This window comes from Anser anser, assembly GCF_964211835.1.
Source record: "Anser anser genome assembly, chromosome: 13".
NCBI lineage: Eukaryota > Metazoa > Chordata > Aves > Anseriformes > Anatidae > Anser > Anser anser.
Window position 1 is genome coordinate 8,535,418 of NC_139734.1, and position 27,252 is coordinate 8,562,669.

The 27,252-nt window shown below is 51.1% G+C and overlaps 2 protein-coding genes across 4 annotated transcripts; one reads left to right on the forward strand and one right to left on the reverse strand.

The window, feature by feature from the left end:
• On the reverse strand, positions 1-4,442 carry ERCC6L (ERCC excision repair 6 like, spindle assembly checkpoint helicase). The gene is made up of 2 exons (XM_083797479.1): positions 4,265-4,442; positions 1-4,165 (listed from the first exon to the last, which is right to left on the reverse strand). The coding sequence occupies exons 1-2, from the start codon at positions 4,369-4,371 to the stop codon at positions 322-324; spliced, it is 3,951 nt and encodes a 1,316-aa protein (XP_083653605.1). The 5' UTR covers positions 4,372-4,442; the 3' UTR covers positions 1-321.
• A 143-nt stretch (positions 4,443-4,585) lies between these two features.
• OCRL (OCRL inositol polyphosphate-5-phosphatase) lies at positions 4,586-26,973 on the forward strand. 3 transcript variants are annotated; one of them, XM_083797480.1, is made up of 23 exons: positions 4,586-4,749; positions 5,053-5,132; positions 5,526-5,564; positions 6,229-6,339; positions 6,416-6,508; positions 6,939-7,059; positions 7,164-7,325; positions 7,947-8,048; positions 8,485-8,599; positions 10,362-10,478; positions 10,620-10,807; positions 12,302-12,413; positions 13,505-13,614; positions 14,599-14,734; positions 15,668-15,778; positions 16,058-16,223; positions 16,721-16,956; positions 21,301-21,324; positions 23,549-23,668; positions 23,848-23,932; positions 24,356-24,483; positions 25,305-25,416; positions 25,506-26,973. In XM_083797480.1, exons 1-23 carry the CDS (start codon positions 4,601-4,603, stop codon positions 25,628-25,630), a joined length of 2,742 nt encoding a protein of 913 aa, XP_083653606.1. In that variant the 5' UTR covers positions 4,586-4,600; the 3' UTR covers positions 25,631-26,973. The 3 variants fall into 3 exon arrangements, with proteins under 3 accessions (XP_083653606.1, XP_083653607.1, XP_083653608.1); XM_083797481.1 differs by having other exon boundaries at positions 6,232-6,339; XM_083797482.1 differs by lacking the exon at positions 21,301-21,324.
• The last annotated feature ends 279 nt before the right edge of the window (positions 26,974-27,252 follow it).

Genomic DNA, 27,252 nt, shown 5'->3' on the forward strand with positions numbered 1-27,252 from the left:
AGGCATAGATTTATTTTTTTTTAATTAAATAACAAGAACATGAACTGTTTTCATCTTAGTTAACTGAGTCCACAGTGACATCCCTTTCCCAGCACCTGAAATGTGACTAAGGGCTTCTTAGACTGCTTCTTCACGCAGGAAGAGATGCTGGATCTGCTTACTAGCCATGACAGAAAGTTACATAACCTGAAAGAAGCATGTATTTATTTCAGCCATCTGAACTTTAAAAAAAAAAAGTGATGTAGCATAGACAAACAGAGTGAGACTATTTAACAAAGGTATAGAGATTACATTCAACTATTTAACAAAGATATACAGATTTCATTTCTGGGCTAGCTGTCTATACAAGTTTAGAGTCATAAGCATAACTTCAGGATCTCCACTCTTTATGTCAAGAGCTTGTAGGAAACAGTTCAGTGCCTCTTGTAGATTTCCGTCATCCTTAAGTTTCTTCCCTCTGTCTACCAAGGTACTGTAAGTACCTAAGGAAGGAGAGGAATTCTGACCGTCCTCTTTCTCAGAGACCCTTTCCTGGGTGCAGTACTCTATCTGCTCACCTGACTGAAGCTCAGCATCACCAGTGGATTCCTCCTGAGATGACTCCGTCTCATCTGCTTCGGACTGCTCAGACTGCATACCCTCTAGATGGAAGGACTCTTCAGTTGAGTTAAGCGTTTCTCCAGCAGGTTCTTCTTCAGGCTCAACAGACTCCGCACTACACTCTTCTGCTTCTTCTTCCAGAAGGTCTTCTTGCTCCTCATCACTGATTTCTTCTTCATCAGTGGTTCCCATGATTTCTCCAATATCCTCAACCTCATCTACCACCTTGTTGATTAGAGATCTCCTGGAAGCTGTAGACCTGTTACCACTGTTAGTTAATTTGGGAGAAAAAATGGCTTTTGTTAGGCTCCTGTTGCTTTTAGGAGTAGATGCAGTAATTCCTTCAAGAAATTGATGCAGAGGGGTGTTCAAGGGAGAGGACTTTTTATCAGACTGCTCTTCCTCTGAGATCATAACAGAATAGTCCTCATCCTCACTATCTGAAAGAATTCTTTTCACACGCTTCTTTCTACCTGAAATGAAGATAGCACTGTTTTCCTCTGATACTTCACTCCTTTGCAAAGAGTTATTTGGATCTTCTTCAGCTGCATGGCAGGGGCTTCCAGAGTTACCATTCTCACTTAAAGTTTTTGCTGGAGATTTACAAAGACTTCCTGTTTTTAGTTGGAAGCCCTCATCTTCTGGGTGCTCCAGTGATTTTTCCCCATTTGAGGCATCTTGCCATCCATCTCCAGACTCTTCCAAGACCAGATTGAAGTCAACTTGATCCTGGAGAGATGGCACAGACATTTCCTCCAAGCTGGCTTCCACCACATGAGACTTCTGGATCCCAGCATGGACTTCTGGCATAACATTTGGTAGGTTTGGTGGCGTGGCAGATAAAGCTAGCTCAGGAATGTCATTCCCCTCTGTCTCTGAGACAGCAAGTGGGTCAAGTACTTGAACTGACATTTCTGCATCTTGTAACCTTTTCGGTGTGGCTGACCATCCCGCCTCATTAGCAAAATGCTGAGAATGCCCAGACAGGCCATTCCCGGCCTCAGTCAAGCTATCCGAATTTACATGGGGAACAGGAGAACACTGCTTCTGTTTGAGACTCAGGCTCTCTTTATCAAGTGGACAAAGTCCAGGTGATAACGGTATAACGCTTGAGTCCAGATTTTGCTCAGACCCTTGTATATCAGGCTGTTCCACTACCTTGCTGCTAGTAAGGAGCTCCGTATCCATACCGGACATCATCGCTTGTGCCAGTTTCTCTTCACCCAACTCATCAACGGTCAGACTTGTCATTTTAGAGCTGACATCAAGAATCTGGACCTCCATGTCCTCTGTAAGATCAACGACTTTGTCATTTTCACATTTATCAGCTACTGGTGGTGAAACCAAGTTATTTATGTTGTTCAGCCCTGGAGACCTCTTCTTTGCCTGGGAAGCCAGTTCTGGTGGTCTCGACCAAGACTCTTCCACAGCATTTCTGATCCCCTCCATCCTCAGATCTCTAAGCTGAGACTCTAACTGAACTAGCTCGTGGGCTTTCTGTACCCTCCTTTGAATGTACTGATGGGCTTCTTCACTCTCAGCCTGCTCCTCATGAGTCATTTCTCTTGTAAATATTAAGTCATGATCAGAAATACCAAACATTTCCAGAGAGTGTAAATAAGCGATGTGTTCATCCAGCTGCAGGTCAGTCTTTCTTTGGGTGGCATGCAAAGACTGCAGCTGGATCTGAGTTGTGGATGTTCGGGTGTCTTCTAATGTGAAAAGCTCCCTTAGTTCCTGTTTGGAGAAATATCTAAATGGGTTCTTTTTGTCACCAGTAGTCTGTCTTATTAATGAATCCTTAAATACTTGTCGCCTATATATTTTCTCTTCCACTGTACCGCAGGTAATCAGTCTATAAATCACGACATTCTCCTTTTGCCCAATCCTGTAAGCCCTGTCTACAGCCTGAGCATCTGTAGCTGGATTCCAGCTGGGATCAAAGATCACCACTCGGTTGGCCGCTGTTAAGGTTATGCCAACGCCACCGACTTGTGTCGTCAGCAGGAAGACGGAGTAGTCCTTGTTACTCTGAAAGGCGCTAATGCGCTTCTCCCGTTCTGTCAGGTGGGTCACTGTGCCGTCAATACGCATGATCTTAAACTGCCTGCGAGACAAAACCTGCTCTATGATATCCAGCATCTTCCTCGACTGCGAGAACACCAGAGTTCGGTGCCCCTCCTCTCGCAGTCTTTCCAGAAGCCCTACAAGGAACAGCATTTTCCCAGACTCCTGAATCAGGGTCTCAACAGACAGATGATCTGTTTTGTTGGCACCTGAGAGCACACCTGCTTCACTCTCGGGATCCTGCTCTGAGCATTCCTGTCCATCTAAGCCCAGCTGGGTACATGCTCTTGCGGACAGAAGCCTGGGGTGGTCACACAGCTTCTTCAAGACAGTCAGCTCAGCCAAAGGTGACCGGGTTGTCATCAGCACTTCTTTCACGTGATCTAGACAGATAAAGTTCCTGTAGATTTTCTCCTGCGTTGGAGACAAGTACACCCACACAACAAAGTCATTTTTCCTAGTGAGAGATGGCATGACAGGAGCACTAGCCTCGCTTGGATCCTCAGGAAGAAGGCCATCTGGTTTGTCAGCATGACTTTTTTTGATGTCTTCTTTAGTTCTTCTAAGGAAATACGGCTTTATAATTGTCATTAGATTCTCAGATATCTTAAGTCCCAGTGCTTTCTCGCCTAGAGTCGCATCCTTCTCCCTGGCCCTAGTAATAGGATTCTCATACTCCATTCTAAATGTTTTGGCTGTTCCTAAGAGAGAGCCCTGGCACGCAAAGTCAAACAAGGACCACATCTCCTGCAGGTTGTTCTGCACCGGAGTGCCCGTGAGGAGGATGCGATGCTTTGCAGGAATCGCATACACGCACTTTGTCGTTTTGTTGGACGGGCACTTGATTTTATGCGCTTCGTCGAGGATGATGTAGTCCCAGACGAAGTCCTGCTCGTGGCAGCTGGCGAGCTGCTTCCAGTTGTTGATGAGCATCTGGTAGCTCGTGACGATGATGCCGTTCCTCCTCTGGACCCTCTCCAGGTTCCTGGTACGCTCCGTCTTGCTGCTGCCGTGGAACTCCTTGACGCGCAGGCCGGGGGTCCAGCGAGCGAACTCGGCCAGCCAGCTGCTGACCAGGGTGGTGGGCATGACGAGCAGGACGTGCTGGATGAGCTCACTGTCGAACATACCCGAGAGGAAGGCGATGATCTGGACGGTCTTACCCAGACCCATGTCGTCGGCCAGGATGCCGCCGGGCCGGCCGTCCCGGTGCAGGCGGTACAGGAAGGCGACTCCCTCCCGCTGGTGCTGGAAGAGCTTCGCGTGCAGCTCCCCGTAGAGCAGCAGCCCGCTGCCGCACACGTCCACGAACCGGCCTTCCTCCTCCTCCTCCTCCTCTTCCTCCTCCTGCTCCGCCAGCTGGGCCAGCGCCGCCTCCAGCCGCTGCATGCGGCCGCGGAGCTTCTCGCTGGGGCGGATGGCGGCCGCCTGCTGGAACAGCCGCAGCGCCGCCTCCAGGTCCCCGCTGCCCGCTGCCTCCTTCGCGTCGCTCACCAGCCTGCGGGGACGGGGACGGGCACGGCGTCAGCACCGGCACCGGGGCACCGGGACCCGGCCCCACCACCCCCAGCACCCCGGGGCCCGGCCCCCCGCTCACCGCCGGTACTGCTGATCCTGGTCCTGATCCCTATCGTGGTCCTGGTCCCGCTCCCGGTCCCAATCCTGGTTCTGGTCCCGGTCCCGGTCCTCCCCCGGCCCCGCCATGTCGCCGCACCGCCACCGCCGCCCCCGCGCCGCGCTTCAAACCCCGAACCTTCCCGTCCTGCCCCGCGCCGCATGCAAATGAGCGTCCGCCGCGGCCAATCGGCGCTCTGCGTGGGCGTGGCTTTCCGGAGCCCCGCTCCTCCCGCCGCCAGGGGGCAGTGCGGCGGGCGGGCGGGCTGCGGGTGGGGGCGGGCCCGCCGCGGGGTCGCCGGGAGACGGGGGCGCCGCCATGGAGCCGCCCGCCGCGGGCCGGGGCCTGGCCGGGAGGGGGCGGCGGGGGGGGCCGGGGGCTGTGCGGGGCCTGGCCGGGGCGGAGGTGCGGGCGGGGCGGCGGGAGCCGTGCGCGCTCAGCCTGGCGCAGCGGGGCGGCCGCTACGGGTGAGTGCGGCGGGACCGGGCCCGGCCCCGCGGGGAGCACCGGGGCAGCCCCGCCGACAGCGCCCGTGGGGGCCGGGACGGGCCGGGAGAGCGTGGGACGGGGCGGGGGGCGGCCCTCCGGGGGGCGGCGCGGGCGGGGGCGGGGGCTGGGGCTGGGGCTGGAGCTGCTCCCGCGGGGCCGAGCTCCTTCCCCTTCCCTCTCCCCTTCCCTCTCCTGTTCCCTCTCGCCTTCCCGGTGGTGCCCGCCCGTGCACCGGGAGGGAGCCGCTTCTGCGCTCTCAGCAGGCCGCTCTCTGTCTCCAGGATCGTTATCCACTCGCAGGAGAGGGAAAACGCCGACCCGGATTACATCCCCATCAACAGCCGCTTTAAGTGCGTGCAAGGTACTGACCCCCCCGCGGCAGAATCCCGCTGCCCAGTAATTCAGCGCAGTTCTGCCCGTCGTTTTTGCTGTGTAAGCTCTGAAGTTCATGGTTAGGCCGGCCTTTCACAATGGAGCTGTACCCAAGTGGAACAAAACGTCCAAAGGTGTGAGGACTCTGGTCATTAGCAGTCTCTCCTCTGACCCTTTGACAGGGGAAAATGACTGTCCAGGCCTTCCAGATATGACCGTTCTTTCTGCAGGAGCCATTATTAAGAACAGAGGTGTAAATGAAAGCCCTTTGTTCAATTGTTAGGACGCTTGTGGCTAGACGCAGGCAATGTGATTTTTTGAGTGCTCAGTTACTGCAGCGTTAAGCATGAGCTCTCTTGATGCTGTTTCTCCTCTCTTCCAGAGGCAGAAGAAACCCTGCTGATTGATATAGCTACAAACAGTAAGTTTTATAACTATAGACAGTCGCGTGGCTAAATCTCCTTTCAGGAAACAGGCTGCCTGCTGGACACCGATACATGCGTCTTTTACTTGCTGTTTCGTACTTCTCCTCCATGCTTTGTGTTTGGCTTTTGAGCAGGCAGGGGATGTATTTCCTCTAGGGTTGTCTGGCTTTTATAGACCTCCAGTTGTCATGGTTTTAACTGCCCAGATAGAAGGACTGGCAATTGGTTAAACTTTAACTTCTTAAATTTTTCCTGCTTTCAGAACCATTCTCATTCCCCTTCTGTTTCTTTGACTTGTTCTTGAGCCTCAGTTACCATCTGCCCTTATCAGCGTGCATGCAACGGCGCACTCTCTCGTCACCTGTTCTGCTTTCCATTTCAATACGTTTTTCTTACTACTTTTAGAGTTCTTCTCTGTGAGGTAGCAGTGGGGAGAAGCGTTCCTAAAAACAGGAAAACAAGACTGGTTATAGCCCAAACAGGGTAATCTCTGATGCACGGGGAAACTAGTTTAGGTGCCAATTCCTATCAGAAACAGTAGCTGGACATTGCCTGCCACTGAAGAGCTCAGAGGCTATATAGTAAGCCTGGTTGCTCTGAGGGCATCACATCTGTGAAGCAGATGTGGCTGTGACTCTCTGAGTCTGTTTGTGCCTGAAGCAGGCTGCAAGATCCGGATACAAGGGGACAAGACAGCTGAGCGGCTCTTTGAAATCCCTGATGAGGAGCGTTGCTTGGAATTCCTTTCAGAGGTGCAGAGCATACAGGAAGGTAAGCAGAGCTATGGCTGTGCTTGTGAAATCCTCAGACCACCAGCAGTTTCTGATAGGGCCGATTCTTTTTCCAGCTCAGTTAAAATCTCTTCCGGACCATAAGGACTCAACCAGCTGGCATCAGGTGGAGAAGAACCTCCCAAGCCTTTTGCAGACCTCTCCTTCAGGTATTAAAGTGACTGTCACCTTTGCATGCTCTGTGGTATGTACAGGACAGGGCCCTCAGTGGCAGGGAGCTGTGACTGATGCTGCACTCAGCCGTCTGCCTTTTGCCCTGTTTCCTGGCCTCACCTTATCCTGTGCAAAATGAAACTTCCTGGTCCTTGGATTTTGTTGCCTTGGACCATTTGTTTCTTCTCCAGTGCTGTCTTCTGCCTAGTGCCTTGGTTTGCATGTGTTAAGCTCCGTTCTGCCTTGTTCTGTGGTTAATACCCTTTCTCTGTGTCACCTGTGCACCTTTTTCCCTGTGTCATCAGAGCTGGTACATTGTTGTTATCATTTGCTCTTTCACATTCCATGGAGTTAGATTCGTTCCTTTTTGTTCTGAGCTGTATTAAATTGTTTTTCACGGTATTGTGCTTGGCTTTGTCTTTATAGGAGCTTTGGGGTTTGAGGATGACTTCAATGCTATGAGCCTGGAGAAGAAAAGAAACATGCAAAACCACCAAACAGGATCTCGCCGGGATCCCCCACCTCCTCCTGTGCCTCCAAGTAGGCAGTAAGTACCATGGTGAATATCTTCCCCTTTTTTGAGTTTGTTTTTTTTTTTTTTTTTCCTAGACAGCAGAACCAGTTTTAATTCTGCTCTTGCTTCCTTCCGAGATTTCACCGAGAGAGAGAAGGTACATCAAGGGACCAGCCAAAAGTAACCAACACTATGCGCAAAATATTTTTGCCCAACACCCAGTCAGGACAAAGAGAAGGCCTCATCAAACATGTGCTTGCCAGGAGAGAGAAGGAGTATGTCTACCTTGAGAACTTCAGGTTAGAGACTAAGCAACAGCATACATAGGTAGAGACAAACCTTTATAATCTCTTCTGTGAGCTCAAGTCCAGCCCAGGTTTGAAATCTGACAACTTGGGTGGCTAAATGAGGGTTGGTGCAGACTGAAAAGAAAACAAATGTTTGCAATACAGCTTCTCCTTTGGTATCATTTCCTCTATGTGTGTCAGATCTCTGGACCTCCAAGTAAGACTGAAGCAGTTGAGCAGAAAGACAAAAAATGGATCTGTCCCACCACACTGCCTTGGCATCACCCCATACAACATGATTTTAAAAGAGACAGATGTTTGCTGGCCCCAGTGAAATGTCTTTAGTTTTGTAGCTTTCTGTAGAATTGGTATCACTAAAGATGAGCCAAGCCTAGAAACATTTTCAGTTATCCTATAGCTGACTTTACCCTGTACAGGTAAAGTCAGCTATAGGATAACTGAAAATATTTCAGTTATCCTAATATCCTAAGTTATAGGATAACTGAAAATATGATATGAGAGAGCTCATGTATTGTCTGCTCCCAGCCTGAATGTTGCTGTGTGCACTGGAGGGACCCGACTTTTGCATTAGTTACTGGGTTTTCTGACAGTTCAGCTGCTTTTGTGTTGTAGATTTTTTGTGGGAACGTGGAACGTGAACGGGCAGTCTCCAGACAGTAGCTTGGAGCCCTGGCTGGCATGTGACACAGAGCCTCCGGACTTGTATTGCATCGGGTGAGAAGTGATAACCTTCTATTTACTTACGGTGCTGGATTTCTTGTTGCTTTTGCTTGGATGCTGGTGTGCTGTATTTATCTGAAGTTCCCGTCGTGTTCTCAGGGGTTCCAAAAAGCTGAGCGAGCTATTTGTTTGAGGCAGCATTTCAAGTTAAGGTGTGACATAGCAAAATAGATTTTGCTTGAGGTACCCGCAGTGCTCTCTGGTTGTCCTCAGTTTAAAGTAATACCTCTCCCAGAGAGAGGGTGTCTGGGGTGTATTGCAGTCGGGTCTCCAAAGCACCGCGGTGAAATTCTGCTGATGCTTTAGCAAAAAAGAATGAGGAGCTTTTCTACCAAGAAGAGAGATTCCTGGACGTTTCATATGGGACCTTCCTGTAGAAAGAGGGCAATCTGTAGGAGAGGTGGAATGTGCTAAGTTGACTTGGTTTTAGGTTCCAGGAGCTGGACCTCAGCACGGAGGCTTTTTTCTACTTTGACTCTTCAAAGGAGCAAGAATGGCTGGTTGCTGTGGAGAAGTCCCTGCACCCTCAGGCTAAGTATAAGAAAGTGAGTTCTGTTCAGTGTATGGGGGTTTGTCAAAGGGTTGGAATGGCTGGAGAGGAAACAGAAATGGTCTTTCTCTTTCCTCACCTGACCCAAAGAGCAGAGACTGTAGAAATCAAGGATGCGTATTTGACATGTGTCTGCAAGTCTGTGTATCAAATACACTGAATTAAATCTGGAGAGTATATTTCTGTCCCACTGTTGTAGTAGAACGTTGTATTTTGAAGCAGAAGTTTACAAAGGCGGGTAAAAATAGCTATAAAATAAGATGCAGGTAACAGGGAAGTGCTATGCTCAATAAAATCATAGTGGCGGGTTCAAATTCTTTATTTGTATTATTCTCACTGTTGTGCTTTAGAAACAAGGTGTGTCTTGAGCTGGTAAGTTAAATGAATAGCTTCCCCCTAAAGGAACGAAATAATTTATGAGGAGAAATATTCCAGAGGCTGCTGCCTTGGGGCAGAATTGCTTCAGTTGTGGCACCTGGTCTTTATTCTGGTTGCTTTGGAGCAAGCCGTTGTTTTTCATCTCTGCTGTAGCAAACCTTTTTGCTGTAGGTACCAGCCTAAATACGGTTTCCCCTTCCTCGTTGGCCAATGCACTCATTGTCACGCCCCTGTCCTGCTTGTTTTGCGGTGAGCTCACTGGCATGCATTACAGGTAACCAAAAGCAGGAAACCAGCACCTTGCTGAGCTGAAGTTCATGGTGAAGGAGCCAAGGGTCATGGCATGAACTGCAGAGAGGCTGATGTTCCTGTGCCTTTGTTTTACGTGAGTTTTTAGGCAAACTTCTTCCACCCTTGCAAAAGGGAGAGAACAGGATATGGCCGCAGGCAGGGGGAAGTGACTGAAACCATAGATAAGACTTGTGGTTTCATGTAAATGTCATTCCTGCAGACTGTACTGAGTACTCTGCCTCTTCCCGTTTTATGCTATGGTTTCATCTTCTTCCTTCACTGCATAGACTTAATCCCAGCACATCTTAATATGTTTACGCCTCTCAAGTGAGCGTGTAAGCAGTGCTCGGGGTGGTTAGGCCTCATCACGTGTGTCAAAGAACCAGCAGCAGACCTGCAATCCTGCTGGGACAGCGCACGTCAGCATTGTGTTGAGACCTGGGGGTTGAGCCCTGCAGCAGAGAAGAACCTCTTAACTCCAGAAAGAGACTGTTTACATTAGAGAAAAGGTGTTTTCTGAAAAGCAAACAGTTGGTACAACTCAGAGACACTGCCTTTTGATACTCCGCATGTCAGGCACGTTTGCCTCAGGAAATAAGAACTTTTCTGTCCTTTCCCCTCAAAGGTATGTCACTTTTTCTGTTGTAGTTCTGAGTAAGCAAGCCGGAGCTGGAGCTGCAGCCCTCAGTGACTGTCACAACAAGAAGTTCTCTGCAACATGCCTAACTAGCTCTCTTGGGATCTTCCTGTGATTGCCGTGCTGGTTACCGCATAATTTGTAGAAGGCTGGGACTTCACAAAAAGATCTGCTACACATCTGTGAAGTGTCTGTTACCTCACAAGACAGCTCTGCTTGTAGGGAAACACCAGAGTGGGAAATGTTGTAAGCTCAGCACAACTGATGGCAAGTGGAGGCTGATCGATTGTCCTCCAGAAGCTAGCTTTGGGACAGGAGGCCCTTTGGGTGCTGTTGCAAGCAGGGGTTGAGTACAAAACACGATGAGGGACTGAGAGATACCGAGAAGGAAGACAGGAGGCAGAGCAGGCAGTGCCCTGCTGGGATCTCAGGGTTTCTTTTATTTCTACAGGTGCAAATGGTCCGTCTAGTTGGAATGATGCTGCTCGTGTTTGCTAGGAAGGATCAGCTGAGTAACGTCAGAGAGATCATGACAGAGTCTGTGGGCACTGGAATCATGGGGAAGATGGTGAGTCACTGAGGCCAGTTTCTAGCTTCAGTCTATCCATGCAAGAACTGGCGCGGTCTGGTTTTTTTCTCATCTCTGTGCCGTCCCCGTCTTCTCCCTGGTGCCTTTTCTCTAACGACTGTTGATGTCTGCTCTCCCCAGGGCAACAAGGGCGGTGTGGCGGTGAGATTCGTGTTCCACAACACGACCTTCTGCGTTGTCAATTCCCACTTAGCTGCTCACGTGGAGGACTTTGAGCGCCGAAATCAGGATTATAAGGATATCTGTGCTCGGATGAGTTTTGTACCCCCTGATGATACACTACCTCAGCTCAACATCATGAAACACGAGTAAGTTTCTTTTACTGTCCGCCTTTCTTGAAGTGGTGTTGGATAATAAAAATCAAGTTAAAATCACAGCAACAAGAGATTTTCCACAGATACGTTTTCTGGCTTAATTAACAATATAACTAAAAATGCCAAGGTGTCTTGTGTGCTAGAGCTCCTGCAGTCGAGCTAGCTGGTCACCTTTTTACCGTGGTGACTCGGGCAACCTGTCTGTAACGGCCCTTTTCTCACACGTTGCGTATAATTTTCTCATTTCAAGCAAGCAGCATTCCTGAGTCAGTGACTGAGCATTACAGGGCTTGAGGAAGCTGAGTGGGTTTTTTTGTTTGTTTTTCGTGTGATGGGAAATAAAATATAAATATGGGAGGAAAAGGGATAGCAGAATGGGCATTGTTTGTGCTTTTTAGGCTTTTTTTGAGTAACGAGTATTTACAATTGCTGTACATCAAGTGCATCAGATGGCATGTAGGCAACACTTGATTCAATTTATATTATCTTTTTATGGAGTGACAGCGCTACTGAATAATCCAAATCAATCCCAAGCATGCATACAAAAAAGCATATAAATTAAGTTTTCTTAAACCTAATACAAATAATTAATACTTCTACAGTTAATAATTAAACCATTAAAAACTCAAAATATAGAGTAGATAAATAAAGAAAAAACTTCAAACGTTAGATTATCCTTGATAATCCACTAATGGAACTTTTAAGGTTTGGTTATAAACAGGAAGAGCTTTGATACTAGAAGCATTTAGATTTTAATCCTTGAAGGAAACCTTTATTAAAGAGAGAATACTACCAGTGTTTCTTTAGCTGCTGGTAGCTGGAAGGCTGTAGATCTGTTTGGAAGTCCAATGAGGGGCAGAATAAGAGCAGTTGCTGATGAGATATGGCTGATAGATAAGATAGGCTCCCTTTGAGCTTTTGTCCTATCTGTGCTTTTGCAAATCCTGCATCAGTCAGTGTTTGCTAGGTAGTTGATAAAGTAGCGTGCTGATCTGCTTGAAAGAAAGGCGGTGAGAAACTGGTAAAACCATGGTATCGCACGAGGTTCGAGCGTGCAGATACATGCACATGAGCCTGCCTAACTGATTAACAAGCAGGAACGAGTTCTATCATTGCCCTCTTCTATAGACAAGAGCCTGAGTACTGGGTGGATTTTATGCAGCTTGGGAGGTTTTGAAGCCTTCGTGAGACGTGCAAGTTCTGTTTCGTTACAGAGCTGGTGATGCTCTCGAGGCTTTTTTCAGACAGAGGCAAACACAAGCATTTCCCATTAAACCAAGTCTTCAATCCCATGTGGGATTCCAAAGGAGATGCCACTAGAAATTTCTGCTGTCAGACTTGGTCCTTCATGTCTCCTGTTGTCTTCCATGTGTCTCAGTCTTAATCACCAGCAACCAAACGTCTGTTCTCCTAGCCACCCCTTCTTCCACATGTAGCTTACGATACTAACTTCTGGCTCTTCTTTTCCATGTTTGTCTTTGTTTTCAGTGTTGTCATCTGGCTAGGAGACTTGAACTACAGGCTTTGTATCCCTGATGCCAGTGAGGTGAAAAGTCTTATCAGTAAGAATGAGCTTCAGAAATTGTTGACATATGACCAGGTCAGTGAACCCCGCCTATGTTTGCTCCATACTTGTGAGGCCATTGTGGCTTGAGATGTGCCTGTACTTGGGAGGATCTGGCAGGCGCTCTGCGATAAGTGTCTGTAGACGTAGATGCTAGAACCTAGACAGAGCTCTTGAGTGTCTTGGTGACATCAGCTCTCTGGACCAAAATAGCTTGTACACAATACTGGGGTTAACGGAATGACTCAGGCAGGCAGTTACTATCGAAGTGTCTTTGCATCTCGCTGGAAGATTTCTCTCTTCAGTACAAGCTGGAACATAGAAATTTGTAACTGCAACAATAGCTGTTGTAATCAGTGTCCTGGAAAAGGTATTGATTTGGAGACCAGTACTTGTCTGCTCAGACAGTTTGACCTAAATTCTGTGCTGTAGTCTCCACCACTCAGTGGTTTTTTTGCAACACACTGGAAACTAAGGTAGCACCAGATCTGTCTTTAAGATGACGGATTCTACCTGTGAAATATGAACAAAAACAGTGTAATAGCATTTCTGGCACACAATTTAACAGTAAATCTGATTGATTCTGTTCTGTAGCTCATGCCTGCTGTACTACAGAGCTTCAGGCAGAAAACAACTGTAGCTTAGATTTTTTGGAGATAAAAAACGAGGAAAATTTGCAGCAGAGTGGAAGAGAAAAGGAAGGCAGTGTCAGGTTGTCATCTGAGCACACTTCCGGAGGCTTTTTCTAAACAATTGACAGTGAAATATTAATGATGGTGTTGCTTGAGCCTGAAAACTAATGAAGGCATTTAGCACAAGAGGAACAATTAGTATTTCCCTTAATTTGTTATATGCTGTCTGTATGGTATGGCAAGCAGTGCTGTGCCAATTTGTATTCAGTCTATTTGAAAAACACTCCACTGACGTGTTGAATTTTTATCTTTGTTAAAGGTGTAAGATCTGAGAGGTGGTTTGTGTGATATCTGTGATGAATCCCTTGGTGACAAGTTGCAATTGCTCAGCCTATAGATTTGCTCTCTGACACTGCTGGGGAGGGTGGGTCATTTGGGGTGGTTTGGTTTTTCGTTGTTTAGTTTGTTTTTAAAATGATCTTTTTCTGCTTCTAGCTGAATATTCAGCGTATTCATAAGAAAGCATTTGCAGATTTCACTGAGGGAGAGATTAAGTTCATCCCCACATACAAATATGATTCTAAAACAGATCGCTGGGATTCCAGGTAAATCTGCTGCCAATGTACATGTTGACCTATAACATAAAATATTTTTGTTGTAAAACATCATTTCCTGCTTCCTAAAGGTAGAAATACCTCTCAGTGTTATGGTGATAGCTGGGGTATACAGACAAATTTGTACTCCTTCGTTTCCCCTACTTTCTGGAATAAGCAGATCCTGTGTATGTTGAGGAGGCACATGTTTTAACCTCAGTTGTTGATGGTTCCGATACATGAGTGCGGGTAAAGAGTGAACTCACAGGTGACCCTGCACTGGAGGGGTTTTTACTGCTTCCAGAGAAAAACAGTATAAAAGGGGTTGAAGAGAGAAAGGAACGTGCTCTGTGAGTCATCCTGGCCCCTGACTTGCACACCCACAGGGGTGGCTACCTTGGGATAGCAGCAGTTCTTCCTGCTTGCCACTCTCTGCTAGGTGCCTCCCACAGACGTTTATGCTTCTGCAGAAGCTTGCTCTAAATGGAGAAACTCCAAAGAAGCAGTTTCAAGCCATATAGCAATTAGATTTTACTCTGCCCATGTTTGTGAATGAGCACAGTAGTTAATCTGGAGAAGGATAACCCAGGATTCAGATTTCATAACATAATTGTAATAGCTGAGTAGACTTTCTGTAGTGGAAACGTTGGGTGATGGATCAAGCTGTAATGTGCAGAAAGGCCTGGCAGCAAAAGAAACTAGCGCAGTTTGGGTCACACTACACGTGGGCTCGGACTGTGGAAACAGACCTGTTTGTGGTCATTCTGATTCCTGATCCTGGAAGGGACGGGAGTTCTAGCTGCTGTAGAGGGAAAGGGAAGAGAGCAGAGTAAATTCCATCGTATTCCAGTTGAGGGGAGCGTGGGAGTTCACTCCATCACTGCTGATGTGCTCGTTGATGATAGGGGTGGAGGGAGCTGCGTGGCCAGGAAGAGAAAGAGCTTATATCCATACTAGAGCTGTTGGATTCCTGTGGTAACTTGTGTTTCCTTGTAGTGGAAAGTGTCGTGTGCCAGCATGGTGTGACCGAATCCTTTGGAGGGGTGGGAACATAAATCAGCTCTGCTATCGCAGTCATATGGACCTGAAGACTAGTGACCACAAGCCAGTCAGCGCGCTTTTCCACATCGGGGTAACTTGTTTTTATATGCAAGGGCAGGACCACAATATTGCCATGCATTCCTTGGGGAGGTGATTGTGTAGTCAAGGCACGTCTGTGAATGCTGTTGCAAGAGGACAGAGTAAATAAAAAATAAGGTGTGTCCACTTGGTAGGTGTGCTGCAATTTGGCAGCTGTGCCAGCCTCTGCTCATCGAATGACTCAGCGGTTGCAGTCTTCATGTGCAGTGCGGCCTGGCCGTAGTGCTGGGACAGTGTTATGCCAAAGCAGTGCAGGTGTTTGCTGCCACTTACCCTAGCAGATGTGGTGATGCAGTAAATAGGAAGGCAATCCCATTGACTACTTTAATGGTGCTGTTTAGCTTCTGGGGTATACCCCATGGTACGTAGCACTAGAATGAGTGAGCTACTGTTTTCTGTCCTCCCCAAAGAGAGAGAGCAGAAAACCGTAATCACTTGTGCCTGCTGTTGCAATGTTGTGTTAGGAGAGTGTGTCACTAGTTTACATCTGGTTTTGTTTGATGGTGACTGGCTGGCAACAGATTTGGGTTTCCTAGCTTACTGAGTAGGGGTGGTCCATGTCCGTTTTGGCTACTTGCCGCTTAATGGGCTGCTCAAGTCTCCTTAAAGGAGAACTTTTGTTCTCCTGGAGAATAGTGAGGAATGCTGCAAGATGCCAGTGCTGTCCCTCAGAGATCACCCCCAGTAATCTCCCAGTAGTGTGACCCCTTGACCAGAAACACCCCAGTAACGCATCTCTTGGGATAAAATCTGCATTAAGTTGCCTATGCAGCTTGGAGGTGCACCCACGTATGCAAATTCTCTGTCTCAGGTACACACAGCAACTACTTAGAGAAACCCGTCACTTCTGCAGTTTACTCGTGATCACAGGAGTTCTCGTAAGGCCGGTCAGAAACTTTGCTGAGTGTTTTCTGATCTTCCACAGGTAAAGGTTGTGGATGACCAGAGGTATCGAAAGGTGTTTGAAGATATCGTTCGTATGATGGACAGAATGGAGAATGACTTTCTTCCTTCGCTGGAGCTAAGCAGGAGAGAAGTGAGGATGAAATCTGAATCACTATCCACTTCCCAAACACAGCAGTTTTAGAAGTGTTGGGACTTAATTGTAGGAAATTTGGACTTTATCTGTTATCTTATGATCAGGAATCGGATTAAAAGGGATATCTTACCTTGGCTTCTTGAGAGGTATTCTGCTAGAAGTTCTATATTACGTAGGCACTTTCCGGTTGTGGGTTGCCACTGTGGAGTCTGTGTGGCTATCTTGTGTGTCCTGTCCTGGCTGCTAACATGATTTCTGTTTTTCTCCTCTCTGCAGTTTGAGTTTGAGAATGTAAAGTTCCGTCAGCTGCAGAAGCAGAAGTTCCAGATAACCAACAACGGGCAGGTCACCTGTCACTTCTCCTTCATCCCAAAGCTCAACGATAGACAGTACTGTAAGCCGTGGCTTCGGGCTGAGCCTTGTGAAGGTTACTTGGAGCCAAGTGAGTTTTGCCACTGTTTCTCCAGTGTATTGGTATAGGCTGCCACTTCTCATCAGTCCCTCCCCTCTTTCCTGGGTCTCACCCTTTCTGCCATCATCTTTGTCTGCCTGTCTTCTCAGTTTTGTGGCCTTTGTCCCTGTAGTACAGAATCACAGAACTGTAGGGGTTGGAAGGGACCTCGAAAGATCATCGGGTCCAACCCCCTGCCAAAGCAGGTTCCCTAGAGCAGGCTGCCCAGGTAGGCGTCCAGACGGGCCTTGAATATCTCCAGAGAAGGAGACCCCACAACCTCCCTGGGCAGCCTGTCCCAGTGCTCCCTCACCCTCACCGTGACGAAGTTCTTTCTCATGTTGGGGCAGAACTTCCTGTGCTCCATCTTGTGGCCATTGCCCCTTGTCCTGTCCCCACAAACCTCTGAAAAGAGGTTGGCCATATACGTCTTTGTTACCCCTTGAGGAGAGTGTCTGTGTGTTCATGACAGCTCCTGCCTGTTGCAGATGAGAGTGTGGACATCTCCCTGGATGTGTACGTCAGTAAGGACTCCGTAACCCTTCTGAACTCGGGCGAGGATAAAATTGAGGATATTCTTGTCCTTCACTTGGACCGAGGGAAGGACTATTTCCTCACCATCAGTGGGAGCTACCTGCCCAGCTGCTTTGGCACCTCCCTAGAGGCTTTGTGCCGGATGAGACAACCCATCCGAGAAGTTCCAGTCACCAAACTTATTGACCTGGTAAGTAGCAGCATTTCTGGAGCACAAGCTGCTGTGAATGGGCATGTCAGGTTTGCCCTGCAGTTCCCCTAGGGAGAGAGCATGTTCCTTCTGTTTACTCCTAAAAGCTGGAGTAATGCCTTCCATAGGGATCAGCTATGCTGGCTCTAAGCTGATTTACTTCTTCCAGAGCTTGAGGTGGTCTTTTGTGATTTTCCCCTCCACCACCGAGAGCTTTCGGTAGGTTGTACTTTGTCTGTGATTTCCTTGACTAAGTCCTAAATATTATGTGGTGGTGAGACAGAACAATGATTCCAGCATCTTTGTTTGCATCACTGCCCTGCTGTTGCTGGTGTGCTCAGCTGGGTGGCTCTGATGTGCCTTAAGCAGTGTGACTGAAATGATCTCCTCTGAGATGCCTAGGCTTCTTCGGCCATGTGAAGTGCTACAGGATCCTTTTCCTTCTGGACAGCTGTGGTATTCACATTGCTCAAGGGAAGGAAGAGACAGAAGCAGGACCGAAGAAAGGAATTTGTTGCTGTTAAGTGTACTGATGACTACTGCTCAGCAAATGGCCAGCCTTGCAGCCTCTCAGGCCAGTTCCTGTCACACCACAGTGAGCAAGCTCTTCTGCAACACAGAGATAACTGTTCATCTCTACAAGCGTCACGAGCCCCTAGCATCAGCATTCATCCTTCTGAAACCTTGTATGCCTATGAGGTGGTGTGACCGTGCCCTAGTCATCTTTTGTCCTTTTGGTATCTCATGGCTGTTTTGGAGGTTAAGCCCCATTTTGAGGGGCATTGACTCTTGCTTCAGCCTGCTTTCATTCCTCTTTTCTGGTGGCCTTCCCTGGCCTTGCTTCAGAATGGTTTAGCAGTTGTTGAGTTTTAGTCTGCTTATTCATTCTTGTTCAGCCAGGAAGGCCCTTTCATTTCGTAGAATGATAGAATGGCCTGGGTTGGAAGGCAACTTAGAGATCACCCAGTTCCAACCACTCTGCCGTGGGCAGGGATGCCACACACCAGATCAGGTTGCCCAGGACTTCATCCAACCTGGTTTTGAACACTTCCAGGGATGGGGCATCCACAACTTCTCTTGGCAGCCTGTTCCAGTGCCTCACCACCTTCTGAGTGAAGAATTTCCTCCTAACCTGTAATCTAAATCTCCCCTCTTTTAGTTTAAAACCATTCCCCCTTGTCCTGTCATTACCTGATTGAGCCAAGAGTTGCTCCTCATCTTTTTTATAACTGACCTTTAAATACTGAAAAGCCGCAATGAGGTCTCCCCAGAGCCTTCCTTTCTGCAGGCTGAACAGCCCCAGCTCTCTCAGCCTTTCTCCATAGGAGAGGTGCTCCAGCCCCATCATCCTGATGGCCCTCCTCAGGCCCTGCTCTAACAGCCCCACATCTTTCTTGTGCTGGGGTCCCCAGACCTGAACGCAGCACTCCAGGTGGGGCCTCACAAGGGCAGAGCAGAGGGGCACAATCACCCCCCTCCCTGGACCTGCTGGCCCTTCCTCTGGTGATGCAGCCCGGGATGCAGTTGGCCTTCTGGGCTGCAAGCACACACCGCTGGCTCATGTCGAGCTTTTCATCCACCAGAACCCCCAAGTCCTTCTGTGCAGGGCTGCTCTCAGTGAGTTCTTCTCCCAGTCTGTGCTCCTGTCTGGGATTGGCCCGGCCCAGGTGCAGCACCTTGCACTTTGTCTTGTTGTTGAACCTCATTCGGTTCACATGGGCCCAATTCTCAGGCTTGTCCAGGTCCCTTTGCATGGCATCCCTTCCTTCTGGTGTATCAACTGCACCCCTCAGCTTGGTGTCATCTGCAAACTTGCTGAGGGTGCAGCTCGATTTCTGTTGACCTGGTGGATTAGCACAGTTCTTTCAGTCTCTGTGACATCCTTTCGTCTCTTCTCATATCTTAGATTCTTGTCCTTCTGCGTGTGGTTTGTTGTTGTTGTTTTTGCCCAGTGAGCTGCTGCTTTTTCACAGCTGTAGATTTGTCAGGGCCTTCTCCTGCTGGCTTAAACTCCTTTCTCTTCCCTTTAGCAGCTGCCCCACCCTTTCTCCCTCCTCCGGTTCCCACCTTTTGTAGTAAGCATCCACTTTTCTCACTGGCCCAACATGCAGAAGGGCCTTTGTGCTTTTTTTATGCTAGATTTCTGATTTTTGTAGTCACAAGATTAGGTTAAGCAGAATCCAGATGGCAAGATACAGTGTTTGCCTCCTCAATTCAAGCAGCTAATGCAGGCCTCAAGCTCCTCATGCTTTTCAGGATTTGGTTGATAATCATTCTTCTTTTTTTGAAATGTGTCAAACTTGGTCTGGAGCATTTCAATAGTCCTGGTGGCTTTTCTTCCTGCTTCCAAGTGCTCAGCACTGACTTTTTGCTTGATGGATAGGAACTTGGGCCTAGACTCTTAGCTTCTGCCCTCCTGGATATGCACCGTTGCTTTTCTGAGTAACTGTACTCTGGGGCCTCTTCTGCTTCCTTTACCTCTGTTTCCTTCTTCTGTTATTCAGCGAAGAGAAGCACAGGAAGCAAAACAATCAGAGAAGAGCAAGACATGAAGGCACTCTGTCCCAGCATTTGCAGTAAAGAAACAGTCTCTTCTGCGAGTGAGGTCACTGACTGCAGTACTTCAATTGGAAGATGTTAAGCAAGCTCAAGGAATACAAGTATAACAGCCTAAAGCAAAATTTAGTCACTTAAGATTATAAAGCTACTGTCACATTAGAGCTATTTTAGGTCTGTTGTCTTTGATCATACCTGTGAGTTGAGAAATTCTTGGAGACAGGAAGAACTGAGCACTTTCTGCAAGGGAGAATGGTGACTGTTCTGTGCAGCCCAGAGGCATTTAGGTCTGGTTTACATGTATTTAGCAAATGTGTTGACTGTGCAAAGAAGTGTGTGTGTGTGTTAAGAACCATTCTTTCTCCTGCACTTGCTTAGTGTTAGAGTTTATCATTCACTGCACCAAGCATTTTTCTTGGCCTGGCAAGATGGTATGCCTTGTCTTCAGCAGAGGGAGATTTGGAGAATGCAGGTCAGGAAGTGTCTGAGGGGCAGTCTGATGCAGGATAGCAACGTGTAGGTGTGAGCTTGTTTGGAAATGGCTCTCTGAGTTCTCCCGGGAGAAGCTGGTAGCACTTGAGCATCCTGTCTTTGGGATTTCAGTGTTAGCGTCTCATCCTATTTTTTTTTCTTGGGATCCTCCTGTGGGCTTCAAAAAGCATCTTGAAAAATCTTTCTTAGGAGCACGTTGTCTCACAGAGCTCAATATGCTGAACACTACAGGAAGAGAGGTGAACAGCAGGACAGGCAGTCAGGTAGGTGGCTCACCCAGTTACCGAACGAGCCTCTCTTCTGTGCAGCGTGGCTCTCTGGTGTCCCAAACCTGTGACTGCAGTCCCTCCTCTGGTGCCTTGGAAGAAGAACCTGCGCTAGCTCCTATTTGGAGCAAGCTGGTCTATTCTGGTTGCGTTAAAACACAGCAAGTCTCCAAAGGAAGCAGACACTGCAGAAGCAGGAGGAGAGCCTGAGATGCTGCTCCCCGCTAAGCACGCCCTGTGTCATGGCTGCTGCAGCTGTCTGTCCAGCCCAGCCCTTGACTGCACTTTGGTTGCTCCCACCCTAAGAGGTCGTTCTGCCAAAACTCAGCTTGGGCAACCTGCTTGTGTTTCCTCCTGTGGACTCCACTAAACGGCGTCTTAAGTTGCCAGCCAGCACTGCGCTGGTGAGCGGACGCTGCGTTTCAGCATCGTCTGAGGGATTGGACACAGCCTGGAGGGGGTCTTGGCGTGCTCCTCGTCGCAGTGTTAATGCTATTAGGTTGAGACAGACAAGCAGCCTTGGGTTTTGAGCACAAACACTCATTTCCCTGACTCTACACAAAGCTGCTTAGGGGGCCTGCTAGCTCCACAGCTGCCACGCACTCAGCACTACAGATTTAGCTTGGTGAATGTTTTATCTCTGGCCCGGTCACAGGGGAAGATGGCAGAAACAATACAGGAACACGTATTTCTGGCCAGGAGGATTCAAGAAGGGGAACTTCTTCCTGTCAGATCTCTCTCATCTGCCTGTGGTCCAGCTGTTTGCTCAGTTGTGAACAGTGCTGCTGCACGGCTGCTTCGAGGAGTTCACAGAAATCTTGACAAGGTTGTGCATCATGTGAGCAGGATTTTTTGCTAACTGGCAGGCAAATCTCCTACCACAGGTTTAACTTTGGCCATGTCAGCAAAATGTACGAAGGAACTGGCATTTGGTGGGTTCTCATAATGCAAAGTAGGTTTCTGCTTAATCTGGGATCATTCTCTCTCTTAACGATACTTTTTCCTCTTCTCTCTTTCCCAATGCTCTCAGGGAGAAGACAGCTTCTTAGAAAAGGTAATGCAAGCAATTGCTGGGGAAGTCTGCATCTCGATGACTTGTTTGTAAAGAATGAGAGTTTTTTTCCCTTGCTTTCTGCTGAAGAGGGAAGGGGAGGTGGGTCCAGAGGGAGTGCCTGTTCCAGCAAAGCCTCTTAGCGCAGCTGTGGGCCCAGAATAGATGAGAACATTTAGGAGCGCAAAGTGACCCTGTAGCCAAGATGGGGCCAGCCCAACTGAGCTGCTTAAAGCTCACAAAATTTGCTATGGGGGGAAAAAAAATACTGTCCTGATCCAGGCAGTAGTGACAAATACTTCCAGAAAAGACTGGCAACCTGTGACATACCCGAATTAACTGTAACCGTGCAGGTGAGGTGAGGTTCACCAGAGCAGCCTTTTCAGATGCAAGGAGAATGCTGAGTCGGAAAACAGAAATCTTTTGCTCTTTCCATCCTGGCATGCCCTCATGGAGACCTCGGGAGGGTCTCGTGTAGGAGGCAGGTGTTCCTCAGCTTCCTCGAGCAGCAGCGCTTGCGCCGCCGGCACCGATAGCCACCGATGCCAGAGCGGGGTTGCTGCTTTACTTTGTGCTCTGCGCTGGGGCCCAAACGAGACAAATCTGTAATTCCAAGGGCAGGTGGGAGGTGGAGACGCTGCTGTGCGCATGGCAGCGTTGTTCCTGCTCGTCCTGCGCCAGCTCAAACATCTGGTAGCCGATGCGAGCTGACTGCGCAGCCTTCCTGGGCTGGGCGACTTCCCCCTCTCCAGGCTGTCAGGGTAAGAGGGGAGGGGGGGGGTGTCCTGTCTCCGAGAGGGGCTTGAACCAGACGAAGCCCCCAGGCTCCTTCCTAGCAGCGGGGGAGGGAGGAGTTTGATGCTGGCCCCTGGGAGCATCCTTCCGCAGCGCATCTTCCCTCCCCGGCGCTGCTTCCCTTCCCCGCGCGCGGCAGGAGAGGGCGCTCGGTGCCCGCCCGATGCGCAAGGACAGCCCGGCGCTGCTGCCGCTGCTCCAGCCGCCGGGGACGGCTCCTGCCTCCTGCCGGGGGGCTCCGCGGCTCTCCGAGTCCCACCGAGGGCAGCCCGGCCGAGGAGTGCTGCTCTGGGCTTCGGCTCCAGCGCCGCATGGCCTGGAGCGGAGATTTTTTGTCGAAGAGTCTTCCGCTCTCCGAGAGCGCCCACAGCTCCCGCCTTAGCTCTTAGAGGGAAGCTGTGAGTAACTCGCTTGCTTAACGCTCTGCTTTCCGGCCTTCCCTGTGTGCCTGGATGGGTGAGGCGGGTGTGCAGCCAGGACCCGGTGTCTGCTCGCTGGGTAAAAGTCGGTGATGCGTGGGACAAGCCTGTCCTGTGCTGCGTGGCCAGTGCCCGTGTCGGTAGGGATCGGGGGAACCGATCGGGGGAACCCAAACGCAGCCCTGGCTGGCTGTGGGCGGCTGTGTGCGCTGCAGAGGGACAGAGATCACAGTTGTCATGGAAGCTGCCAGCAAAAATGAAGCGCTTTGTGTTAGGCTTGTGGTGCTCCTCTCCGCTGGTGTCCTTTGGTTGCGTTCCTGCTTGTGCCGGTCTCTTCTGCGTGGCTCTGCTGTGCGTGCTTTGGGAGAGCTGTGCGTGGTGTTTCTTTGGGAGCACACAGGAACACGAGCGATCATAAAGCGAGGATAAAATCAAGCAAGAAAACTTTGATCCCGTTAAAGGTTGGTGTGGGGGGGATTTCTAAGCAGTTGAGGTAGTCAGCTGCCTCCCGTGAGCAAGCAGGGAAACGTGACGATGGTGTCAGGGTGTTCTGTTTTCAGCGGACACCTCTCCTTAGGAAAATCAGGAAACAAACTTCAGAAAACTGAATTGCTTCGGTCATGCACCACCAGAGCACACAGGAGTCGGTAAAGACATGTCCTTGACTGTGCAGTCAGAGCAGAGCAGTGGCTGGGCTTAAACTGAACCGTGGAAGCCAGTGCAGCAGCAAGACTCATTACGCTCTGGGGAGGGTGGGAGTTGTAACACGGACAGGTCATCGTGGACAGCCGGGGACCTGTCCTGGGAGCTGTTTTTTTTGGAGGGAGCTCCCCTGAGCTGTGCCTCAGCCTGTCATCTGCTGTTCAGAGGTGGAGCAGGCAGGTGGTTCTGTGGGGCAGGGACCTGCCGAAGCAGGGCCAGGTGCGTCCTGGGTGCTGCTGCTGCTTCCCTTCTCCAGACCCTTCCAGAGGGACCGAGCTTTCCCTGAAACTTGATGTTCTCTTTGCCACCAGGAGAAATCCGTGCTGCAGATGAGCATCCTGAACAGTGAGGATGCAAACGAGATGCCGCTGCAGGTGCCGAAGGAGATCTGGCTCTTGGTGGACCACTTGTTTAAGCACGCTTGCCACCAGGTGAGGGATGGGACCTCCGCCTGGAGATCAGCTCCAGCGGGGTAAGGCAGGGCTTTTCCCCTCTGCTTGAGGCACTGGCTGGGGTTCCAGCTTCCACCCTGCTGTCCCTGTGTGCCCCAGCATCTGTGAGGAAGGTGTGACTGTTCCTGTCCCTGCGCTGATACCGCTGTCTTTGGCAGGAGGACCTGTTCCAGACTCCAGGCATGCAAGAGGAGCTGCAGCAGATCATCGACTGCCTGGACACCAGTATCCCCGAGACAATCCGTATCCTTGCTGCGCCTGGCATTCCCAGGAACCCATTGAATCTCAGCTCTGCTGTGAGATCGCTCTCTGAGGAGCGCTTGTCTGACTTCTGGAAGGGCCCCTGCTTGGGGGCTGGCTCCCTTCTGTCCCTCCAGAGCTGAACACGCGCCGATTAACTCAGCCTTAGGGAAGCTTCTGCAAGGCTGTGCCAAGGGCAGGAACTGATGGTGGGGCTCGGAGGAGGGCAAAAGCAGCGCAGGGTGGATGTACCAGCATTTTGTGTGGGTGGGGGAGAGCAGAGGAGAGGGGCTGTGGTGTCGGGAAGCAGTTAGGCAGAGAACCGGCAGGACCTGCAGGGGGGAAGCAGCAGCAAAGCAAATGGGAAGGAGGAGAGGCGGGGGGGGTCAGTCTGCTCCGCGTGCCCCTTGACTCCCTCTGGCCCAGCGGGCAGTAACCACTCTGTGGCTGAAGCGCTCCTCATCTTCCTGGAGGCTCTGCCAGAGCCGGTGATCTGCTACGAGATGTATCAGCGCTGCCTCGACTGGTCGCACGACAGCCGGCTCTGCCGACAGGTACGGCGCTGCCTCTGCCTCCATCCGCTCGCGGCAGGCTCGGGGGAGCTTTCCCCGCTGCTGTCAGGTCTGGCGTGGGCCCAGGGCTTGCTGCCTGCCCGTGGGCTGGCAGGAGCTTTGGGAGAGGCTCTTTGCGGTGAGCAAAGAGTGGCTTGGGTGCTCCGGCAGTGCTCTCTTCTTGCCCAAGGGCTGGCACTGCGGCTCCTCCAGCGGTCCCAGAAGAGCTGGTGGCTTCCAAAAACCCCCCAGGCGTGGGTGGTGTCACCCTGAGCACCTTGGGAATAGTAGCCCCAGGGAGCGAGAGCGCCTTCACCAGTCTCGAGGGTTTGAGCACCTGCTCAGTGCTGCAGTTCCTGTGCTTTCTCTAAGGACGGCAACAAACTGGCTCTTAAAAATAGCTGGCGGAGCAGCAAGCAAGGCCAAGCGTGTCCTTGGGCAGAGGAAGAAGCTAGGAATGTTTTCAGAGCTGGCCTCGGGAAACCTCTTGTCCTGGTCCTCGTGCTGCTGCTGTGCAGCTGGATCCAGCTGGAAGACGAGAGGGAAGCAGCCCCAGGGCAGCGTCAGTTTTTACCTGGTGACAGTTCTCCTAGAGGTGGTGTCAGCAGGAGCTGAAGCCCAGTGGTGCTGTCACCAGCAGCAGGCTACAGCAGGTGGCTTGCTGCTCTCTTCCTGGGACTCTAAGTGGTGCCTGGTGGTCATGCAGCAGCCTCGAGGCAGCAGAGGGGGAAGGCTGCCCAGCCGCAGTGCAGGGTGGCACAGCTCGGCCAGGCCGGAGCGATGGGCACGTGCTGGGAGCGTTCCCATCCCTGTTTTCTTCGCAGGTGGTTTCTCAGCTGCCTCGTTGCCATCGCAGCGTGTTTCGGTACCTAATGTCGTTCCTCCGAGAGCTGCTCAAATACTCGGAAGACAACAACGTCAGTGCCACCATGATCGGTAAGACCGAGGCGCCTCTCTGCCTTCTCCCTGAAATGCGACCCCACCCTGGCGCCTCTCGAGGCCTGTAACTAACTCTGCCTCTGCAGCCACCTTGTTCACCAGCCTCCTCCTGCGGCCTCCACCCAACCTGATGGCAAAGCAGACCCAGCAGGACCGCCAGCGTGCCATCAACTTCCTCTATGGCTTCTTGCTTGCCGGGGACGAGGAGTGACTCCTGCCCGCGTGCCAAAGCTGGGGCCCCGTGCTGCCGGCCTCGTGCCCAGGCCGGGCCTCCGGCGGCTCCTGAAGGGCAGAAGGCTCCAAGCTACTCCAAGTGCCGTGTTTACAGTTGGAAGGGAAGCGTTCTCCTCTTTCCCACTGCTGTACCCCACGCCGCAGAGGACCTGCGTGCTCATTGCACTGCCATCCATGACAGGACCCTCCTGCTTTCTCCCCTGGAGCTGGGTGGATCTGCTGGTACCCAGACGTGGTGCCGGCGGCCCACTTGTCCCTTAGCCATGTCACCGGTTCCCCGACCCACGCTTCTCTCCCCTTTTCACCCCCGTCTCCCTGGAGTCATCGCAGGGAAGGGTGGAGGCTGCTGGTGCTTCTGGAGGGCCGTGGCTCAGCTGGCTGCCGCTCAGCCTGCAGGCTGCATCCCTGTGTGCTGGTGGGCACTGGCCGCGCTGGTGAGAGCCCCGTGCTCTCCCAGGCTGGCGTTGGGCAGGTGTCACCCTTTGCCCTGCAGCAGCCCGGGTTAACCCTGATACGCGGTCCCTGAGCTACGAAAGCAGGACGCTGGCAGCGCCGTGAGGGTTATCTGGACACGTGGCCCCTTCCCTCTGGCGGCGCAGTTTCCTCTCCTTCCCTCCCGGGGTAAGGTTTTGGCATCCCCATCCTCCTGCTCCGGCCCCTGGGTTTCTGGCACCGGCGCCTTGCTCTGCCCTCTCCCCCTGTGCCCTGCCTGCCCTCTGGGGTGCGGGGACTGGTGGCTGACGTAGAGGAGCCCGGATCGAGCAGGGCTGTGAGGGGAAGGTTTATCCAGGTGTGGTTTATCTAGGGCAGTCCCTGTGCATGGCACGGAGCAGGACACGGCTCCTGCCGCCCCCCCCCCCCCCAATCCCTGCTGCAGGACCAGGTCTGAGGGCGCAGGCAGCAGCGAGTGCCCTCCATCCCTCCCTCGGGGGGGACGGGGAACGAGCCCCAGGTCCCATGGGAGCAGCGTGCTGGGGGGCGTGCAGCTGGGGAGGGGAAGCCCTCAGGAAGGGAGAGCTGGGTGCAAGGGGGGGGCCTGTCCCTGCTGAAACACTAAGCAGAGCCCTGCCTGCGGGGCTGCGGGGGGGAGCTGCCAAGCCTCAGCCAGGGTACGCGGGGACGGTGCCCGTGCTCAGCCCCAGACCCACGTACCTGGCCGCATCTTGTGCTGCCCCGTGTTCCCCGTGCCCTGGCTGAGCAGCTGGGGGCTCCCGGACCTTGTGGCTCTTATTATTATAATTTCTTTTTTTTTTTTTTTAATTTTTAAATTACATAATTTATTGGGAATCCATCTGTTCCAAATAAACCTCAGTTGTGCAAGCAGTGGTTTCGTGGGCTTAGGGCTCAGGCCGAGCCTGCTGGCCCTCACGTAGCAGTGGCTGCGGGGCTGCAGCATCCCGGGAGTGACGCAGAGCTGCGGCTCCGGGGCTGTGCTGGGGGGGGGGGGAACCCCCAGGGGGAACGGGCAGAGCTGGGCACGAGGGCCGGGCGGCTGAGTGTCCCTGAGTGCCTCGGCGGCACACAATTCTCAGTAGGGGCCCCCCATGTGCTGGGGAGGGGGGCGCAGCGGGGTCCCAGTGCCAGAGTGCGGCACGGGGC